At 54.7% G+C, this 16,994-nt stretch overlaps 1 protein-coding gene across 1 annotated transcript; it reads right to left on the reverse strand.

The window, feature by feature from the left end:
* Positions 1–14,291: 14,291 nt before the first annotated feature.
* FOXD2 (forkhead box D2) lies at positions 14,292–16,931 on the reverse strand. The gene has a single exon (XM_019957514.2). The coding sequence runs from the start codon at positions 16,541–16,543 to the stop codon at positions 15,083–15,085; it is 1,461 nt and encodes a 486-aa protein (XP_019813073.2). The 5' UTR covers positions 16,544–16,931; the 3' UTR covers positions 14,292–15,082.
* Between the last annotated feature and the right edge of the window lie 63 nt (positions 16,932–16,994).

Raw genomic sequence — 16,994 nt, forward strand, 5'->3', positions numbered from 1 at the left:
CACCAAGGAGATGGTCCAGAGCCGTGGACACTGACTGGTTGAGGGTCTGAGGAGGACTTGGGTTTCCAGCCCCTCGGGGGTCCTCTGAGGTCACCAGATCTGAGAGGATGGGGGTGAGCCTCAGCCCCCTTCCTGGAGCTGCTGAGGCTAGGGTGCCTAGAGGACTCCAGGAGACAAAGGCTCCGGAGTGAGCCTGCAGAAGACACCCTGCAGAGCGGCCTTCGGACAAAGGAGATTCAGATTGGATGCAGAGGTGGCGGAAAGATGAATGAGGAGAGAAAGAGCGGAAAGAACAGGGGGCAGCGAGAAGAGAAGAAATGTCTGAGTAGGATGGATAAGAAGACTGAGGCCAATGGGGGACCCTGGGCAGTGCTGAAATAAAGGACAGAAACTCTTGCAGCAGGAAGGGACGTAAGGACTCAGGACCAGGGTCTCTCTGGCAGCCTTAGCAAGTCATTGACAAAGAGTGGGTCCTGCCCTACCTGTCCAAGAATCCTCAAGGAAACCTCCCTGGGACCTGGACCACACTGTGAGGGGGGCAGGGGGAGGGGTGAGCATCCCTCCCTCTTCAGAGCCTGCCTGGAGGCCCATGGAGGAGCAGGAAGCTGGTGGGAGGCAAGAAAAAGAAAACCTTTCAGTGGGGACAAAGGAGCGAAGGGACCCTTGGAATCAGATCAGAGTTCAAGTCCTGATGCTGCTATTTCCGGTGCAACCTTGCAGGAGCCCCTTAACATCTACAAGTCTCATCTGGAAAATACAGATGCTCACCTCAAGTCCCCAGGTGGACCAAATGAGACGATGGGGATGGAACTACTTTCTAGCGAGGTCTGTGCACCTCTTCATTGATGGAGGTTGCCAGCGGGGGAGAAGCCATGAGACAGCGTAGACATGACCGTGAGCAATTATCTGCCAACAGGGACATTTTACTCTCAATACTTACGTGTGCTTCTACGTCCCTCCTCATCCCACAAAGGATTTGAGTTGGCCAAGAGGGGAAAATCAGACAGACTGACCGAAGGGCAAATGGGTGGAGAGAGGAATAAAGACAGAGGCAACAGGAAGGCAAGAGACGTTTAGGGCAAAGGTCATTTCTTCCAATATTCAATTCAGCCTTTCCTTCTCAAGCATCTTCTGTGTTTGGTTTCAGATGACTTTCCCCTGACAGAAGTGTGGCAAGGTCAGTCTACTCCTCTCCCTACTCCTTCTCCTCCTGCACACAAGCATATGTGCTCGGGCATGTCTGACTCTTTTGCGACCCCACGGACGGTAGCCCACCAGGCTCCTCTGTCCATGGAATTCCCCAGGCAAGAAAACTGGAGTGGGCTGCCATTTCCTTCTTCAGGTTATCTTCCTGACCCAGGGAGCGAACCTAGGTCTCCTGCACTTCCTGAACTGGCAAGCGGATTCTTTTACCACCTAGAAAGACCCCTGTGCTCAAGACCAGATACTATTTCCCAGCTAATCAGCTGGAGCCGTGTGACTGGGTTCTGACCAAGGAAAGTGATCAGAGTGATATTTGCTGCCTGCAGACCTGGCCTTTTAAAAACTCACACACGCCCCCACCCCACCCCCACCCCAAATCCTCAGCTCTCTTTCCTCCTCTGATGAGTTTAGAAGTTCCAGTGGAGGATGCCAAGCCACTAGAACTGGGGTACATAATCCCCAGAGGGTCGATGATAGAATTTGCTATGTGGGAGCTTCATATATTCAGATGAAAAAATTTTTATCTTTATTTTTACAGAACCTCCAAACTGAGATTCAATATTATATTTAACTGCAAAGAGAGGCAACAAATCCCAGTGGTATTCCCCATACCTGTCACTAGGCCACCCATATATTTTTCTATATGATGTTAAGTGGCTGTCGAAATATCAAAAGATCATTTACACTGAAAACATGTTGAAATTGTACTATCAATCCTTTTGCTGTCTTCTGCTTGTTATATTCCATCCTATTATATAAAAACTCTTAACACTTTGATACTTGAATTTCAATATAATTGATTTATTTTACAGTCCCATGAATTGGATTTTATGTATTGAACATTTTTATTCTTAGGGGCCCATTGGCTTAAGCAGCCTGCCAACAGGATCCATGACACACAAAAAAATAAGAACACCTCCTCTAGAGAGTAATAGAGCCCCTAGAGGGAAGGCCCAGGGTCTCTGGATGACGTCCCCTGCCCTACTACCACCACCACTGATCCAACATTTGGATTATGAGATGAATAAAAACAATCTTCATTTGTTAAACTACTAAGACTTTGAAGACCTTTTATATACAGAGAGTAGTCTTTGTAGATCCAGGAAGAGTACAGGGTGGCCCTCTTGGCTTGAGTTAACTCTAGACTCAGTCTTAGTTCTCCTATATGCCATTGCTCATGAAGGATGGAATGCCCTGGATGCCCTCCCCTCAAACTTCTGCTATCCAAATTCTCCCAAACCTTGAAGTCCCAGCTAAAATGCCACCTTTTACAGGAAGTCTTCCTAGGTCTCCTCCCCATCCCAGAACCCCCTTGCCCTTGAATTGAAGCACCAGGCGATACCAACATTAGACTGTGAGCTTCCTCAGGCATAGGACATTGGATAAATTCCCTTCCTGTCCCCCAGCCTACACCCACCCCTAGAGTGGGCCCACTTCAGGAATGATCAGCCATGGTAGGGCTAGTGTTTGCTGCATGGGAGGCAGGTGCGTGGCCAGGGAACTGTCTGTTTGATTCAGCTCTACTCCCTTGTAACCTGGTCCAGGTCCTCACAGTGTGTGCACACTTAGGGAAAATGGAGCGGGCGAGGGTGAGGGGGCACTAGGTGCGTTCCCACACCGGGGCCTCAAGTCCCCTCCTCTTGAGATTATTTCTGTTCAGCCTGGATTTCCAATCAATACATTTGTCCTCTAGGTCTCTATCGTCTGGGTAGCCAGATGAGACGAGAAGGAGTTCAAAACAAGATGAGTCCGATGAAAGATGCCTTCTGTGGGTCCCAGCTGAGTCAGCCTCTTTGTCCCATACCCTTGAAAGCCACTCCCTCTGCTCACTCCCCTCTCTCCCACCCCTCCCTCACCCTCACTCACACCAGGCAAGTGAAGCCTCTGCCCTTGGACTGGGAGCACTTCTCTTCTCCGTGTAGCTCTAGAAGCTCAGACCTGCCCCCTGACAGCTGCTGCACCATGGGAGAGTGGAAACAGTGGAGAAGTCTCTGGTCCCCTCTTTCAGAGGGCTCCTGCCAGCTCAAGCTCCCTTCAGAAGGGAGAAGAGAATGGAGATGGAGCTGGGCTGAAGTCCCTGCTGCCTTTCTCTCTTCGGGTTATCTTGCTACCGTGGGGCTCACGGGCCCCCAGGCCCTGCTCTGGATACTGCTGTGCCCACTCCCTCTCCCCCACCACACAGGGCACCAAACACCATCACTGCTCTATTAAGGGTCAAGCTTCTGAGTAACATTAACTCCACTTGACTTTGAGCAATGTGATGCATTTTGGGGGCACTTCCACACGCAGGTGGTTGATTCATTCACTCAGGTGCCAGGCCTGTGTCATGTCTGAGAACACAGAGATGCACTGGACTCAGCTCCTGCCCTCGGGGAACTCTCAGTCTGGTAAAGGGAGGTAGAACAATGAGTAGAAAACACTCTACAATAGTTATTTAAAAGCACCAGGGGTTGTGGAAGTACTGGGGACAGGATCTAACACCAGCCTTGAGGGATAGGGATGGAAGGCTTCCTGGAAGAAGTGACACCTGAGCTGGGAGTGAACCAGGTATTAATAGAAAGGGGGAGAAGAGACAATCAAATGCATGAACCTTAGAATCACTGACTCTTGGACTTATCAAAGGGTAGAATCATAGACATCTAGAATTATTCTTCTAATGAACAACAATGTATTGTTGGGTATGACCAATACAAGATGACCATGATGGGTAAAAAGATCTCAGAATCAAAGGGATCTTGTATCTCAAAGTTGGCCTGGTTTCCATAGCGGCTCTTGAAGGGTAGACTGCCTCTTCCAACTCCAAGGACCAGGGGAGAGGAAAACGAGTTTGAAGATTCCCTGAATATAAGAAAGAAGGGTGAATCCCTCTTGGTGGAATGAAAGTAATTCTCTGAGATGGACAATGGCACAGCAGAAGGGGACCCTGGCTCCCTGCTAATGCAGTGACTGGTAACCCAATGGTCAGAGCTCTGTTGATAGGCATCAGAGTCAAACAGGATGGAGTTTTGGGTGGTGGTCGGTCTCCGCAACAGGTTGCCGCCTGCCAGAGGGGGGAAGTGATTCACCTCTTAAATTATATCCTCCAGCTAGTCTCTCTCAAAGCCCCCTGTCTCCTGCCTTCAGAGCCCATGTTACAGTTTTAATTAGATATGCACGTGTCTGTTTCTTCCTCTCCTCCCTAGATCATCATCACCTTAAGGCCAGGAACAACATCTGTTTTGCTCACCACTGTATCCTCAAGCACAAAGCAGGTAATAAGAGACTTGCTGAAATGAATTGAGACTGATGAGTGGATATGGAAGAACATTTCAGCAAATGAGGGATGGCCTGGTGGTAAGCTCGTTTCATTTCACAGAGAGCAACACTGGGCCCACAGAGGATGGAGTTGCCCCAAGCTAGAGCTGCAAGTGTAGACAGAGAGGTGGGGGCAGGGTGGGAGCACAGACACAGGAAGACACACATAGCCCTGGCCCCCAAGATGCCGCAGCCTCTACAGAATCAGTTTCTTAAGGAAGTTCTCCTTCCCACACTCCACCACCTTTATGGCAAGCCCAGCCTTCTCTTCAAATGATGTGCCAGAGGGAGAAAGGATGGAGCAGCGACCGGTGTGAAGGTGGGGGTGAGGATGAGGGGTCCAGTTTCGGTGCCAGAGCTTGGGGACCTACGACAAGGACCGGACAGCCTCAGCATTTAATCTGTGCGGAAAAACCTTGCGAGCGAGAACACAGAGCCAGACGGGTTAGCCCAAGCACGTCCCCTTAGCACGTTAGCGTGGATCGGCCCGGGTCAGTGCAGGGTCACGCCTGTTAGCGCAGGGTCAGGCGGGCTCAGAGTTGGTCATCCCTTATAGCGCTAGGTCGGCTCGCTTTAAAGCAAGAGCTTCCCTGTTTGCAGATCAGCCTCTAACGGAGGGTCAGAGCGGGCGGGGCGGGGTCACCTCCTCGGTAGCGGCGGGAAAGCTCCGGGTACTTCGGGGCCAGCGGCGCCCCCAGGTGGCAGGGCCCCGTCGGCGCTCGGATCCGGGTCTGGGAGAGTTTCAGGAACTCCGTTCCTCTCACTTTCAGATGGGGAGCCTGGTGGAGGTGGGGAGACTGGAGGTCCCGGGCCTCGCCCTCCAGGAAGTGTTTTGCTTCCCAATAGTCTTTACACGCATCTTTGTGGCTCTTTCTGCTCACAGCATGCAACTGGGTGCGTGAGTGCATCTGAAAGCGAGAATTCTAGATGCAGGCAGAGAGCAGACGAGCGACCACGGAGCCCGACCCTCCCCCTCCCGCCTCTCCCCTCTGCCTTGGGTCTCGGTCTGCGGACAGGCTTGCTGGGGATTTGTCTCTGAGAGCGCGGTCCACCCCCTACCCCCAGGCTCTGTGTACTTGCCGCTACAACCCTACACAATCTGAAGTTCTCAAGTTTACCCTCAGACGGGACACCAAGGGAAGAAGCAGAACACAGCCCGCTCCCCAGCCGGGCTTTGGAACTGTCCTTCCCACGCCGCGGGCCACCTATCCTGGTTCCAGTCTTTCCAGCCCCTCTCCCTCCTCCTCAACATGCGGACACTCCCCATAGCGCTTCCCAGAAAGGGGGGTGCGGTGTCTCTGGACGAATAGAGGCAGGAGTAAAGGGAGCTGGGGAAGAGGCTCCCGGTCACTTTGGGGACCGGCCTCCCACTCCCTGGCACCTATCCCAATGCCACAAAGGGCAGGGAATTCAGCATGCTGCCAGGTGGTGACTCACCTTCACAGTAGCATGTATTCCCCATGATCCACAAAGGAGGCAGGTTTATGCAGAAGCAGGGAACCAAGAAGTCCTTGGAGACTCAGGCCCTCAGCTCTGCCAGGGGAGGAGAGATCACACAGTCTAGGCTAGAAGTCTCCTGCGTCCAGAAAGGAGCAAGTCAAGCCCCCACTCTCCTACCCCTCAACACAATGGACACCCTGAGGTGGCCCCCTGGGCTGCGTCTCTGGAGTCCCAGCACAACCTGTGGCAGGCCAGCTCTGTCCCTTCCTGCACCCTGGCAGGAGAGTGGAGGGAGGAGCGAGAACTCCTTGGCGGACCAGAGGGAGGAGCTGGACGAAGTCACTGACCCCAGACCTGGAAGGTGAGTCCAGGCTAAGGGAACCCAGCTCATTTCTCTGACAGAGAAACTGAGGCTCAATGAGGGCGGGAAGGACTGGCCCCAGGCCACAGAGGCAGCAATCCTCTCCCCTCCTCCCCGTCTCTGCCCCTAGTATTAATCATCTTCAGGAAGGTGCTAAAATGAAAACTGCGAAGGAAGGGAAAGAGGCATCAAAGTCTGGTACCATTCGGGGGTCAGTGTAACTCAGAATTTCTATGCACTCCTGTGCATGCACGCAGGTGGGGTCACACACACAGGCGCACACATACACTGGCCTACCGCCCACCAACATTCTTCAAAGCCTTAAAACTGGGCCATTCCATCCATCCTGGTTCAGGAAGGAATGGCTCCAGCCAGGGGAACCTCAGGCCTACCTGATTCAGATTTTCTTCATTTATCCTCCACTGTCTGAAAGGTCTAAAGTCTGATGGGGCATAGGAAGCAAGACTCGGGGTAGCCAGGTGGGTGGACTAGAAACCGGGAAGGAGGAATGTTACTCGCTGGGAAGACTGAAGGGAAAGAGACAATTTATTGGCAAACCCTGACTATTCTCCTGCCTCTCCACCGCTCCTTCCTCACTGCCAAGCTGCTGCCCCAAATTCGCCAGGTCTGGGGCTCACGGAAGGATTCAGCTGTCTGCCCCAGCCCAGGAACCTGGCATAGAGTGGAACACAAGAGGTTCTTGCTCACTCACACTCCTCCTTACTGCACCTCATTCACCCAAGGGCAACCAACCTCATACCCTAACTTATCTGAATCATAGTCTGCTTTCTCACACCTGGATCTCAACATTCCTCCAGTCCTGCCTCTGGGAAGCAAGGATTCAGAAGCATCCATAACCCAGACTACACTTAAGACTTCCCTAGAGTACCAGGGGAGATGCTGGGTTTTTATTTCCCTCAAAATGCCTAAGCAAATACTTTAACTATTGATGTTGGTTCATAGAGCCTGTAGATTCCAGCATTATATCTGGCATCCTGCTGAGCAACTTTGAGCGAACCCATCCTCACCCCTCCTCTAGACCTGTTTCTCCATCCATTCAATGTTAGCCTTGGAAACCTTGCAAGCTCCAGTGTTACCAGCTCAACAAACGGCACTGTCCTCTTGCTGTGAGATTAGTTTCCTAGGAATGAAGACTCCAAAGCCCTCGGGGCTGCTGACCAAGTGTGGGATGGAAGAGTGGAAGCGGGAGGTGGGGGGGTGGCGTCTCATGGCACCAGGCAGAAGAGCAGGTCAGAGGCCAGACTGTGGAGCCTCTTCACTGCTCTGGAAGAGCCTGGAGCCACCCATCTAAGGCAGGCTAAAGGGACTGGACACCAGTGGGATAGGGAGGAAGTGGAGGCTTTGAGGGGAAGGCTAATCTGCTCCACTACGGGTTGGTCACTGTGCCCCTCAGTACCTTCACTGGCTGCCCCCAAATCCCAGCTTTGCCTGCAGTGGGGAAGGAAGTAGGAAGAAGGTGGATGGGTCTCAGTCTTTGCTAGAAGAATAAGGGATGAGGCTCAGAACTCAGGACTCCTACCCACCCCTGAAGAAACCTATTTCTAACCCTTCCACCCCAGTCCTCCACACCCACATCCCCCCAGCTTCTGCCTCTGCTCCAGGAACGGGGGACCACACTCTCACACAGTGATACAGTCACAAATATACATGCTAGCACACGCAAGTGTTCAGCCCCAAGCCATCACCCACACAGACACATATTTCCTCTCACACACAAACATATACACAGTCACAGACCCCCAAATACTCAAAAATCACATACACATAGACTGTGATACCTGGAACCATCATCATAAAGTGGAAATCTACCATCCTTAACCCTTAACATACCACTTTTTTTTAAACCTCAAATATGGTAATAATCACTTCTTTTGTTTCTCTTCTGTTCTCCACTATCAGAATTAGACGGCATCTTATGATGATAGGCAGATGTTTGCTGCTTGTACCTCTGGTACAATGCCCAGCACACAGTAGGTGTTCAATAAATATTTGTGGAAAGAAGGAGCCAAAGAGTTAAGAGATGTCCAGGGCCTAAGGCAAATTAACTCGCCAGCGTTTGATCCTTACAGGTACCTCCTTGAACAGGAAAACTGTTCTTTACACAAACTGAGCCCTGACACTGGCCTCACACTCTTCAGATGGTCAACAGAGGGAGGAGGGAGGGGGTAAACAGATCAGAGGACAGACCTGCTGCCTGGGGCCCATCAGAACCCGGAAGCTGCCTCGAAGTCCATCTGCCCCCTTAATGCTATATCAAAGACTCATAGTTTGCAAAAAGATCCTCAGAACAGTCCTCCGATCCTCCAGTCTGCCTGGGGCTGTCGGATGGTACCAATGCAAGGCCAGCCCACCAGCGTCTCCAGCCCTGCGATCCGACTCCTCCACTCCATACTGGGAGCCCAAGTTCTTGGATCCGCTGGCCCGATCTACAACTGTTCCGCTGTGTAATACCTGTCTGGTCTCTTCCATTCCAAAGCAGAAAGTGGAGCCATACCGTCCTCAGAACCCTCTAGGCTCCTGCCATCTGGGTCCGAGGCTAGTTTAAGTGATAACCTCACCAGCTGCGCTCTCTGGACTGGAGTGACACGTCGGGAAGGGAGAACTAGCCCCCAAAGATTGGACATTTGCATGGAACTCGCAGTTGTGACTCGAGCCCCCTGGGCCCCAAAGGCGCAGACCGGAGGCACTGCGAGGACTAGAGCCTGTGTGGGGGTGGTGGTCTCCCTACTGGGACCCGCACATCTGCATCTGAATGGAATGGGCCGCTAGTCTAGGAGTCCAAACAACACCGACACCTGCTGGGGAGGGGGACACAAAGCGAGGGCACTCTGGAAGGGGCGACGAATTAATTTGGACAATAAGCCGCACTCCTATACCCTCATCTCCCTCCACCCCGCCATACACACACACACCGTTTGGCAGTGTCCACACATAATTTGAAATACGCTTTTCAGAGCTGCGGCGATTCTTTGGAAACGTAGGGACTGATTTAAATATCTTGTTCTGCCAGTAATTCGTCCTTTCCAGTCCTAAGATCCATGCAACCGCAATTCCAAGGATAATTCTGCCTTCGTGGACAGAAATGCCCCGAAGGTGACACTATCCTAAGACGTTTTTCCAACATCAGGGGAAATGAGCACAGACCTTCAAGATCCCGGCTTCCCGGGGCGAAACGCTCAGGGCCCCCTGTAGCAGCTGCTGTGAGCATCTTCCCAGCCGCCGGAGCGTGCGGGCGCTGATGCGTAGCCCTTGGGAGCAGCGCATCCCCGAATAGCTGGGCGGGAAGGAGGCGGATACCGGCTGAGGACCCGAATACTGTCGACCCCCTTCAGGAGGACAAGATTGCGGCCAGGAGGCTGGCATGGCCGGGGGTAGGACAGCAGGCGCAGACCCCTGCCGCGTGGAAAAAAGCAAAGACTCGGACGACGAGCGTCTTCCGCTCTGAGTCCGCGTGGAGCGAAAAGGCAGAGCTCCGCAGACACCCAGGACTCAGAGCTGGGAGCTGTGCGAGGGTCGGAAACAACCCCGATGGTGTTTCCGCGCCCAGTCCAGCCCTGGGGCGCAGGTACCGGAGGAGAACGCTTTCCTTCACCAACAGTCCGAAGCCTCTAGGGCTCCGAAGCGGCCACAGCCTCGGGCCGCACTGCTTCTCCGCTACGAAAGGAGGCGGTGCCCGCTCCGCCCCGCGCCGCGCCCACCAGCTCGCGAAAAGATTCTTTTCCTAAACCAGAGCTGGGAATCTCTGTCCTCCCTACAGCTTTCTGTGTTGGTACGTGTCTATGCCGACCTTAAGGAACAGAATAATTCCGCTCCAAAACTCTAACATTTGTCTTGCTCTCAAATGCCCCGATAGACGAAAAGCTTAGGAGGCTGAGTTATCCTGTACGACCTCTGCCACCTTTAGTTCTCTTTCACCGTTTCTCCGGAAATTTCAGAACGCCAGCCGCAAGGTCAAATGTGAGCTGGGTCTCAGCGTGCGGGTGGGTCCTCTTGGATACCTCGCCAGGCCCCAACCCTGCCAACCTTTTGAACCACGTATCGGAATAATTTGGGAGCAAACCCAAACTCGCCTCGCTTCTCTTTGGCGGGATGCGCAGCGTTTCAGTTAAATTCCGATTCCGATCCATAAAGACCTCAGGCGACCCGCCTCCTCACACCGCCCCGCTAAGGTTGAAATCTTAAGAGGCACGCTCCACACTCAAATCTTTTCCCCCTTTTTTCTTGCCGGGTCCCTCGTTTAAACTGCGTCGGCGCCTTTATTCGCCTGACCCTAAGCGGAGGAAAACCCGCCTGATCCGTCATTGTCTGGTCCGCGGTCGGCCCCACCCCCGCCCCAATCAGTGTCACAAAACGCCCCTTTCAACAGATTCCAAACCCTCTTCACCCGGGCTCACCGAGCCTTCAACTTCATTAAGTGTGCGCTACGGCGGCGCTGGAGGAGGCGAAGTTTAAATAAACCGGAGCGGAGAGGGAGGAGGGGTGGGTTGCTAGTTGAACGGGAGAGAGAGAAGTGTTTTTGAAAAGGGGAAAAAAGTCATCAGGGGAAAAGCGCTTTGTAACCACGAAGACGCGCCCGCTGTGGCGAGAACAAATTGGATATGGAGGGGGAAGTGTCCGCCCCCACCTCAACTCCCGCTCCTGGGTGGTCTGGGGAGCCCCAGGAGAAAGAAAGATGGGGAGGAATCGGCGGTGAAAAGAATTAACCAATTTAATTGGGCTTCAAGAGAGAAATGGGGAGAGGCTCACCGATGTGCCCCGATCACCGAAACCAAACACCCTTCAGTAAAGTAAAATAAAATAAAAATGAAATAAAATGTCTGCCTTTAGCCTTGGCTGAAAGACGTATGTCAAAGTTTGAGAATCAAGGCTGTTCTCAGCCATAGAGAGTAAATCTGCAAGATGGGGAAATTCTGCCCGGAAAGACCCCCTCCCCCTCTTTGTGGCCTCGGGCCTCCCGGCGCCGGATGAAAAGGAATGAAATTGAACGAAATTGAACGAAATGAAGTGAAATTGACCAGTGAAATTCGCCAATTTTCTTCTCCTTTAAACTGCCCGCTCTCAGCAGCACTTACTGAACCCCAAGCCGATTTTTGGGCATTTTTTTTTCTCACCTCGAGAGATGAAGGTGTGCCCTGGATATTTTCTTATTATTGTCACCGATCGTTGGAGCTTGAGGGGTCAGAGACTCAGCTGTATCCACCCAGACGGCCAGGGAACCCACAGGAGGGACTCCAGATGGAATGGCCTATTTCTCCTCCCAGAAGGCTGGCTTCCCTCCTAGGTAAGCGGACTTACGCTGAACCACCACCCTTATGCACCCAGAGGGTGAGAGGGGGCCACTTACAGAACCTCTCTTGTCAGGGGAAGGGGGAAAAAGAAGTCCCAGGCCTCTACCATACAAACCTGGGATTACTGCAGCCTTCTCCTTGCCCCTCCCTACAATCCAGGTCCCAGGTGGGTCCTTGCCAGCTCTTAATTAACAGGTTCCCAGCCCACACAACCTGAAGGAGTCCTGAATTCAAAATATCCTCCCTTCTCCCCTGACTTCAACGGTGCACATATCTCAACAGTTCTTGTCTGGTATTTTTCAAGGCCAGTAATTATATCTGGCCCCAGATCTGGCCTTCTTGACCCAGGACAAAACTGGGGTCTGAATTGGTCTGAGACGCCAAGCTCCCTAGAATCCCCTGAAAGGATGCATCTCACTCTTCTCCAATCCTCTTTATTTCTACCTTTTCCTCATACAGACCCTCTCATGCGTATAAACCAAGCAATATGTGTAAATTCATGCACACACACACACTCTTCACAAAGACACACTGAACAATCCCAAAAGACCCACTGCTTCTCCTGGAAGTAGCAGTTGTGGAAATATCTATCTACATCATCAGATATGAATTCTGGCTGACTTAATTTTCTCTCTTCTAGAGGAGAAACAAATTGGTATCTTTTACTTAACACTCCAACCTAATATCTGGGGGTGGCATATTCATGGTAAATAAGATCATCTAAGCTACCAAGTGTTTTACAGAGGGCAAACACACGATCATGTTCAAACGCTCAACCTTCAAGTGAAAAGAAATGAAATCAAATTCAGCAACAGAAGTCAACGAAGCAGCCAGCAAGAGACCATTATCCCAGAATCAGCAGACATTTCCCTCTATCTACCACTGAATCTAACCTTCCTTCTCCTGAACTATTTGATAAAATCACTGGAAGGGAGCTCCGTGCTTCAGTCTCACTCCATTCCCGCAGACTCTCAACAAGATGGAGGAGAGGATGCCTCACCTCTGGCAGAGGGGTTGCATTTAACATCTATGCCTGGAACCTCCCCTCTCCTTAACTGAGAGGAAGGTGTTAAGAGACTTAGGAGTCCCAGCCACTCTTCCTGGACCCTGGTGTGTTCTCACCCTGATCGTGATTCTGATCCTCTTCATACAGGGTACTGTCTCCTCTACTTCTTCCTTCTTTCCTACTGCTTCTAACGCCCAAGATTTGCCTAAAGCAGCCTGTAAGGCTTTTCCTTGTCTGCCCCTCTCAAGCTCACTACATTTGATTTCTGACCTTTCCTTCTTCCTTCTCTGTCACTTGTCTCCCAAGAGACGTGTCACCCCCAGCATGTGTCTATTTTCTCTAAAGGCTGAACTGCTTCTTACTGCACCTCCATATTTCTCTTTTTTCTCCTATGACCTTAGTTGAATGTTCAGAGAAAAGAGCTAAGTAACCATCTTTGTTTCACCCCAAGCACCTCTCATCCAACACACTTGCAAGTCTGGCCTCTGGGAGTCCAGACTCAGGGCTCATGGAAGACTCCAGCCAGCCCAATGGCTTTGCATTCAGGCAGTAGGTTCTGAGCAAGGCTCAAGGACTGGGGAAGTTTACCTTAGTAGAATGAGGCCTCACCGATCCTCTCCCTTAGTTCATACTGCCCTGCCCCAAGTTTCTCTGGCTGGAGGAGAGAGGGGTTTCACAGTTTCCAATTCAGGCCTTTCACTATGATTATTCCATGTGTGTGTGTGTGGGGGGGGTGTCCAAGGGGGGACGCAAAGAATGCCCTACAATGGCCAGAGAGAGACCTCTCCCCTCTTAGGGACACAGAAAGAGATGGTGACAGAGAATCGAAAACACAGAGACATGATCACAGATACACACGGAAATAAAAACACAGATGTCCTGAAATACAACTGACACCCTCCCCCCAATAAAGGACAAAAAGCAAGGCTACATGACAACCCAGACAAACATGGACACAAGCTCCATAAAAGCCCCCATGTCCAGAAGCACAGAAAGGCTTACAGAATATGCATCAGTAAACACTTTCACTCACACTGTACTTAATGGGTATATTTGTCCATGAGCCTGAGGCACCCAGATCTGCCCAGGCCATGCTAAGTCTGAACTAAAAAGAGATGAGAATCCCCCAGGTACATTTGAAATAAAACCTCTCTGCAGACACCCCAGGCAGAAACCTTCGAGGACCGGAGCGAAAATGAAAGTGCTGGAGGGGTCACAGGCACCCCAGAATCCTGGCCTTATTAACAGCCGAAGGCCAAGGCCAGTGTCCCCTGTATCTGACAAACCCAAGCCCTCCTCTGCCGGCCTGGCCTGATCAGGGCCCTTCCTCACTTCACTCTGCCTAGGAGTCTGTGAGACCCCGGACTGGGAATGGGGAGTGCAGGCAAGCAGACAGAGCTGGTGACTGCTGGAGTTCACGTACATTTATTCAATTGACACTGATGGGGAGTGGGGGGAGACAGGTTTTCTTTTCTTCCACACAAACCATCAGACGATTTCACAGAGTCTCCCCAATTGCAGAAGTCTAAATCAATGCACACCCAGTGGACAGAGAACGCAGATAGCAGCCTGCGATACAGATATTTACACATGGTTACAGGACCCCTGCCACAGGATGTGCCCTGGCCCACCCCACCCCCACCTCTCCGGTCCCTGACCCAGACCCTCCTCTCCCACCCCAACCTCATTGCCTTTAGCTACAATAAATATCCCAGGGCCTGGGACAAAGCAGACCGCGGAGAGGGCTGCTGGCCCTGGATGGCTGGACCCAGCCGGCCAAGGGAAAGGGGTAAAGTTCCTTCCAAAGCGCCCCCGACGCAAAAGAGGGAGGATTTTCCTCAATGGAGTGGGATCTCGGGATTGCCCAGGCATTGTGGAGACCCTCGCTTCACCTCTCCGTTCACCTTCGCCTGTGTAGACACTGCAGTAGGCTTCCGAGAGAGAACGAACTGCTTTGGAAAATAGCGGGGGGGCGGGGGGGGGAGTTGCATTTTCCTTTTAAGCACAAAGTAGATAATAAATGTCTTTAAATTATAATATTGAACAATCAGGGCCTCAAAGCTGGGGAAGGAGTGAGGGAGAAGCAGAAGGGGAGACCCCTCTGCGCAGTTGGTGTTTCTGGCGGGATCTGCCCGGGCCTGGGCAGGCACCTCTCCGGGAAAACATTCTTCCGGGGCTGCCGAGAGACGCAGAGACTGGGGAAAAGCGAAGACATCCCCTCCCCCTTTTACTGCTCAAAGTGAAATGGGATCACGGCTAGCGACCTCGTCGCGTAGACCCGGGCCTCTTCCTGAGCGATGAAGCCCGCTTCGTCCCAACTGTCGGAGAGATTCCGAGCGTGGAACCACGGGCGCCGGCCCAAGGTCTGGAGACTCTTCATAAATAGACTCCCTGAGTTCCGCTGGGACCGCAGGAGCTCCAGGAGAGACTGAGGAGTGCGGGCTCAAAGTGGCCCGGATCCCGACACGGTCAGAAGTGGCAGCCACTGAGGCCTGCGACTTTGCCGGCAAACGAGGGCCCTGAGGACAGGAGAGCGTCCCCGTGGTGCGAGAGGCGAACGTGGCCGGCCACTGGAGCCAGGGCCGGGGCAGTCAGCATGGCCAAGACCTGGGCCTGACCCCCAGGACCCGCCGCCGCCGAGAACGGCGACCCCGGGGAGCCCTCGCCGGCGCCCGGGGGTGCTGCCCCGCCGCCACCGTGGCCCATAATGTGGTCTATAGAGAAGGAAGGCCTCTGCCCAGCCCCCGCGCCCCCTCCGCCCGCGTCCGTCTTGAGGCCTGGGCGCAGGAGTGCGGTGCCTGCTGCGGGAGGGCTCAGGGACGCGGGGTAGAAGGCTTTGGCACAGCCAAGCTCCGCGCCCAGGAAGCCTGGCAGGCCCGAGGGGCCCGGGCCCGACCCTGCGCTCGGAGCAGGCGCAGGGGCCGGACCCGAGGCTGCGCTCGCGAACACCGAGGCCGTCGGAGGTCCGGGTGGAGGCGCCGCGGCACGGCCCGGGGGTACCGACAGCTGGCAAGGGGCGGCGGCGGCGGCGAAAGCAAAGGCGTGCGGGTGTGGATGCGGGTGCGGGGCTGGGCCCGGCGGGGGTGCGCTGTAGGCCGGGAGCGCCAGCCCGTAGCCGTAGCCATAGGCGCCGTAAGCCGCGAAGCCGGGCAGGAAGGCGCCGGGGTCCCCCGCCGCTGCAGCCCCGCCGCGCAACAGCAGCTCGGGGTGCGGGTGCGTGTGTGGATGCGGCGGCGGCAGCGGCTGCCGCTTGAAGCGCTTGCGGCGCCGCAGGAAGCTGCCGTTGTCGAACATGTCGGCCGACTCCGGGTCGAGCGTCCAGTAGTTGCCTTTGCCCGGGTTGCCCGGCTCGCGGGGGATCTTGACGAAGCAGTCGTTGAGCGAGAGGTTGTGGCGGATGCTGTTCTGCCAGGCGGGGAACTTCTCCCGGTAGTAAGGGAAGCGGCCGCTGATGAACTCGCAGATCTCGCTCAGCGTTAGGCGCTTCTTGGGGCTCTGCAGGATGGCCATGGTGATGAGCGCGATGTACGAGTAGGGCGGCTTCACCAGGGGGCTCCGAGTTGCCGCGCCCCCCGACGGCGGTCCTGGCCCGGGCCCCGCCGCGCCCCGGGCCGCCGCCGAGACTGGCCCGGGGCTTCCCGCTGCGGCCGCCGCCCCTCGGGGCGCTAGAGCGCGGGGCTCGCCGTCCGAGCAGCCACCGGACTCCTCCTCGTCCTCCACGGCTTCCCCCGCGGCTTCCTCCGGGGGAAGCTCGGGGCCGTGGGGGAGCACGTCCCGGGGGGCGCGGGGCCCAGAGCGGGCAGGGAGCTCCCCCCCACCGCTGCTGCCGCCGCCGCCGCCCACCACGTCTATATCTGCGTCGGCCTCGGACAGCGCGGCCGGGGAGCTCTCGGAGGACATGATCTCGCAGCAGCAGCTGCCCAGGGTCATGGTGCCGCCGCCGCCACCGCCGCTCTCCGGCTCCGCTCCGGCCGCGGCTCGGGCTCCGCCGCGCTGCCTCTGGGGCGAGTGTGTTTTGCGCGCGGGCGGGGAGGGGGCGGGGGACTGAGGACTGGCGGGGAGGGGTGTCCCCCAGCTCTGCAGCGCCCCCTCGTGGTTCACTCTGCCGCTCTCATCTCTCGTTGAGTATCCTACTGGCGACGGGTCTCTCCGCTGCCCCGGGAGCCCGAGCCAGGGGCAGCGCCCAGGGCGCGGGCGGAAGGCGCTGAGGCGCCCCCCCTTACTCTGCCGGTCTTGGCCCCCAGCCCCCCCTCCCCCGCCCCGGGCTGGAGAGGTCGGGGGATTAGTCCCTCCCGCTTGGCGGCAGCTTAAGGCGGAAGAGCGCCGAGTCCGGGGCGGAGCTCCCCGAGCGGGGTGGGGCTGGCGGGGGCGGGCAGAGTGC

The sequence above is a fragment of the Bos indicus genome, chromosome 3 (assembly GCF_029378745.1).
Source record: "Bos indicus isolate NIAB-ARS_2022 breed Sahiwal x Tharparkar chromosome 3, NIAB-ARS_B.indTharparkar_mat_pri_1.0, whole genome shotgun sequence".
Classification (NCBI taxonomy): domain Eukaryota; kingdom Metazoa; phylum Chordata; class Mammalia; order Artiodactyla; family Bovidae; genus Bos; species Bos indicus.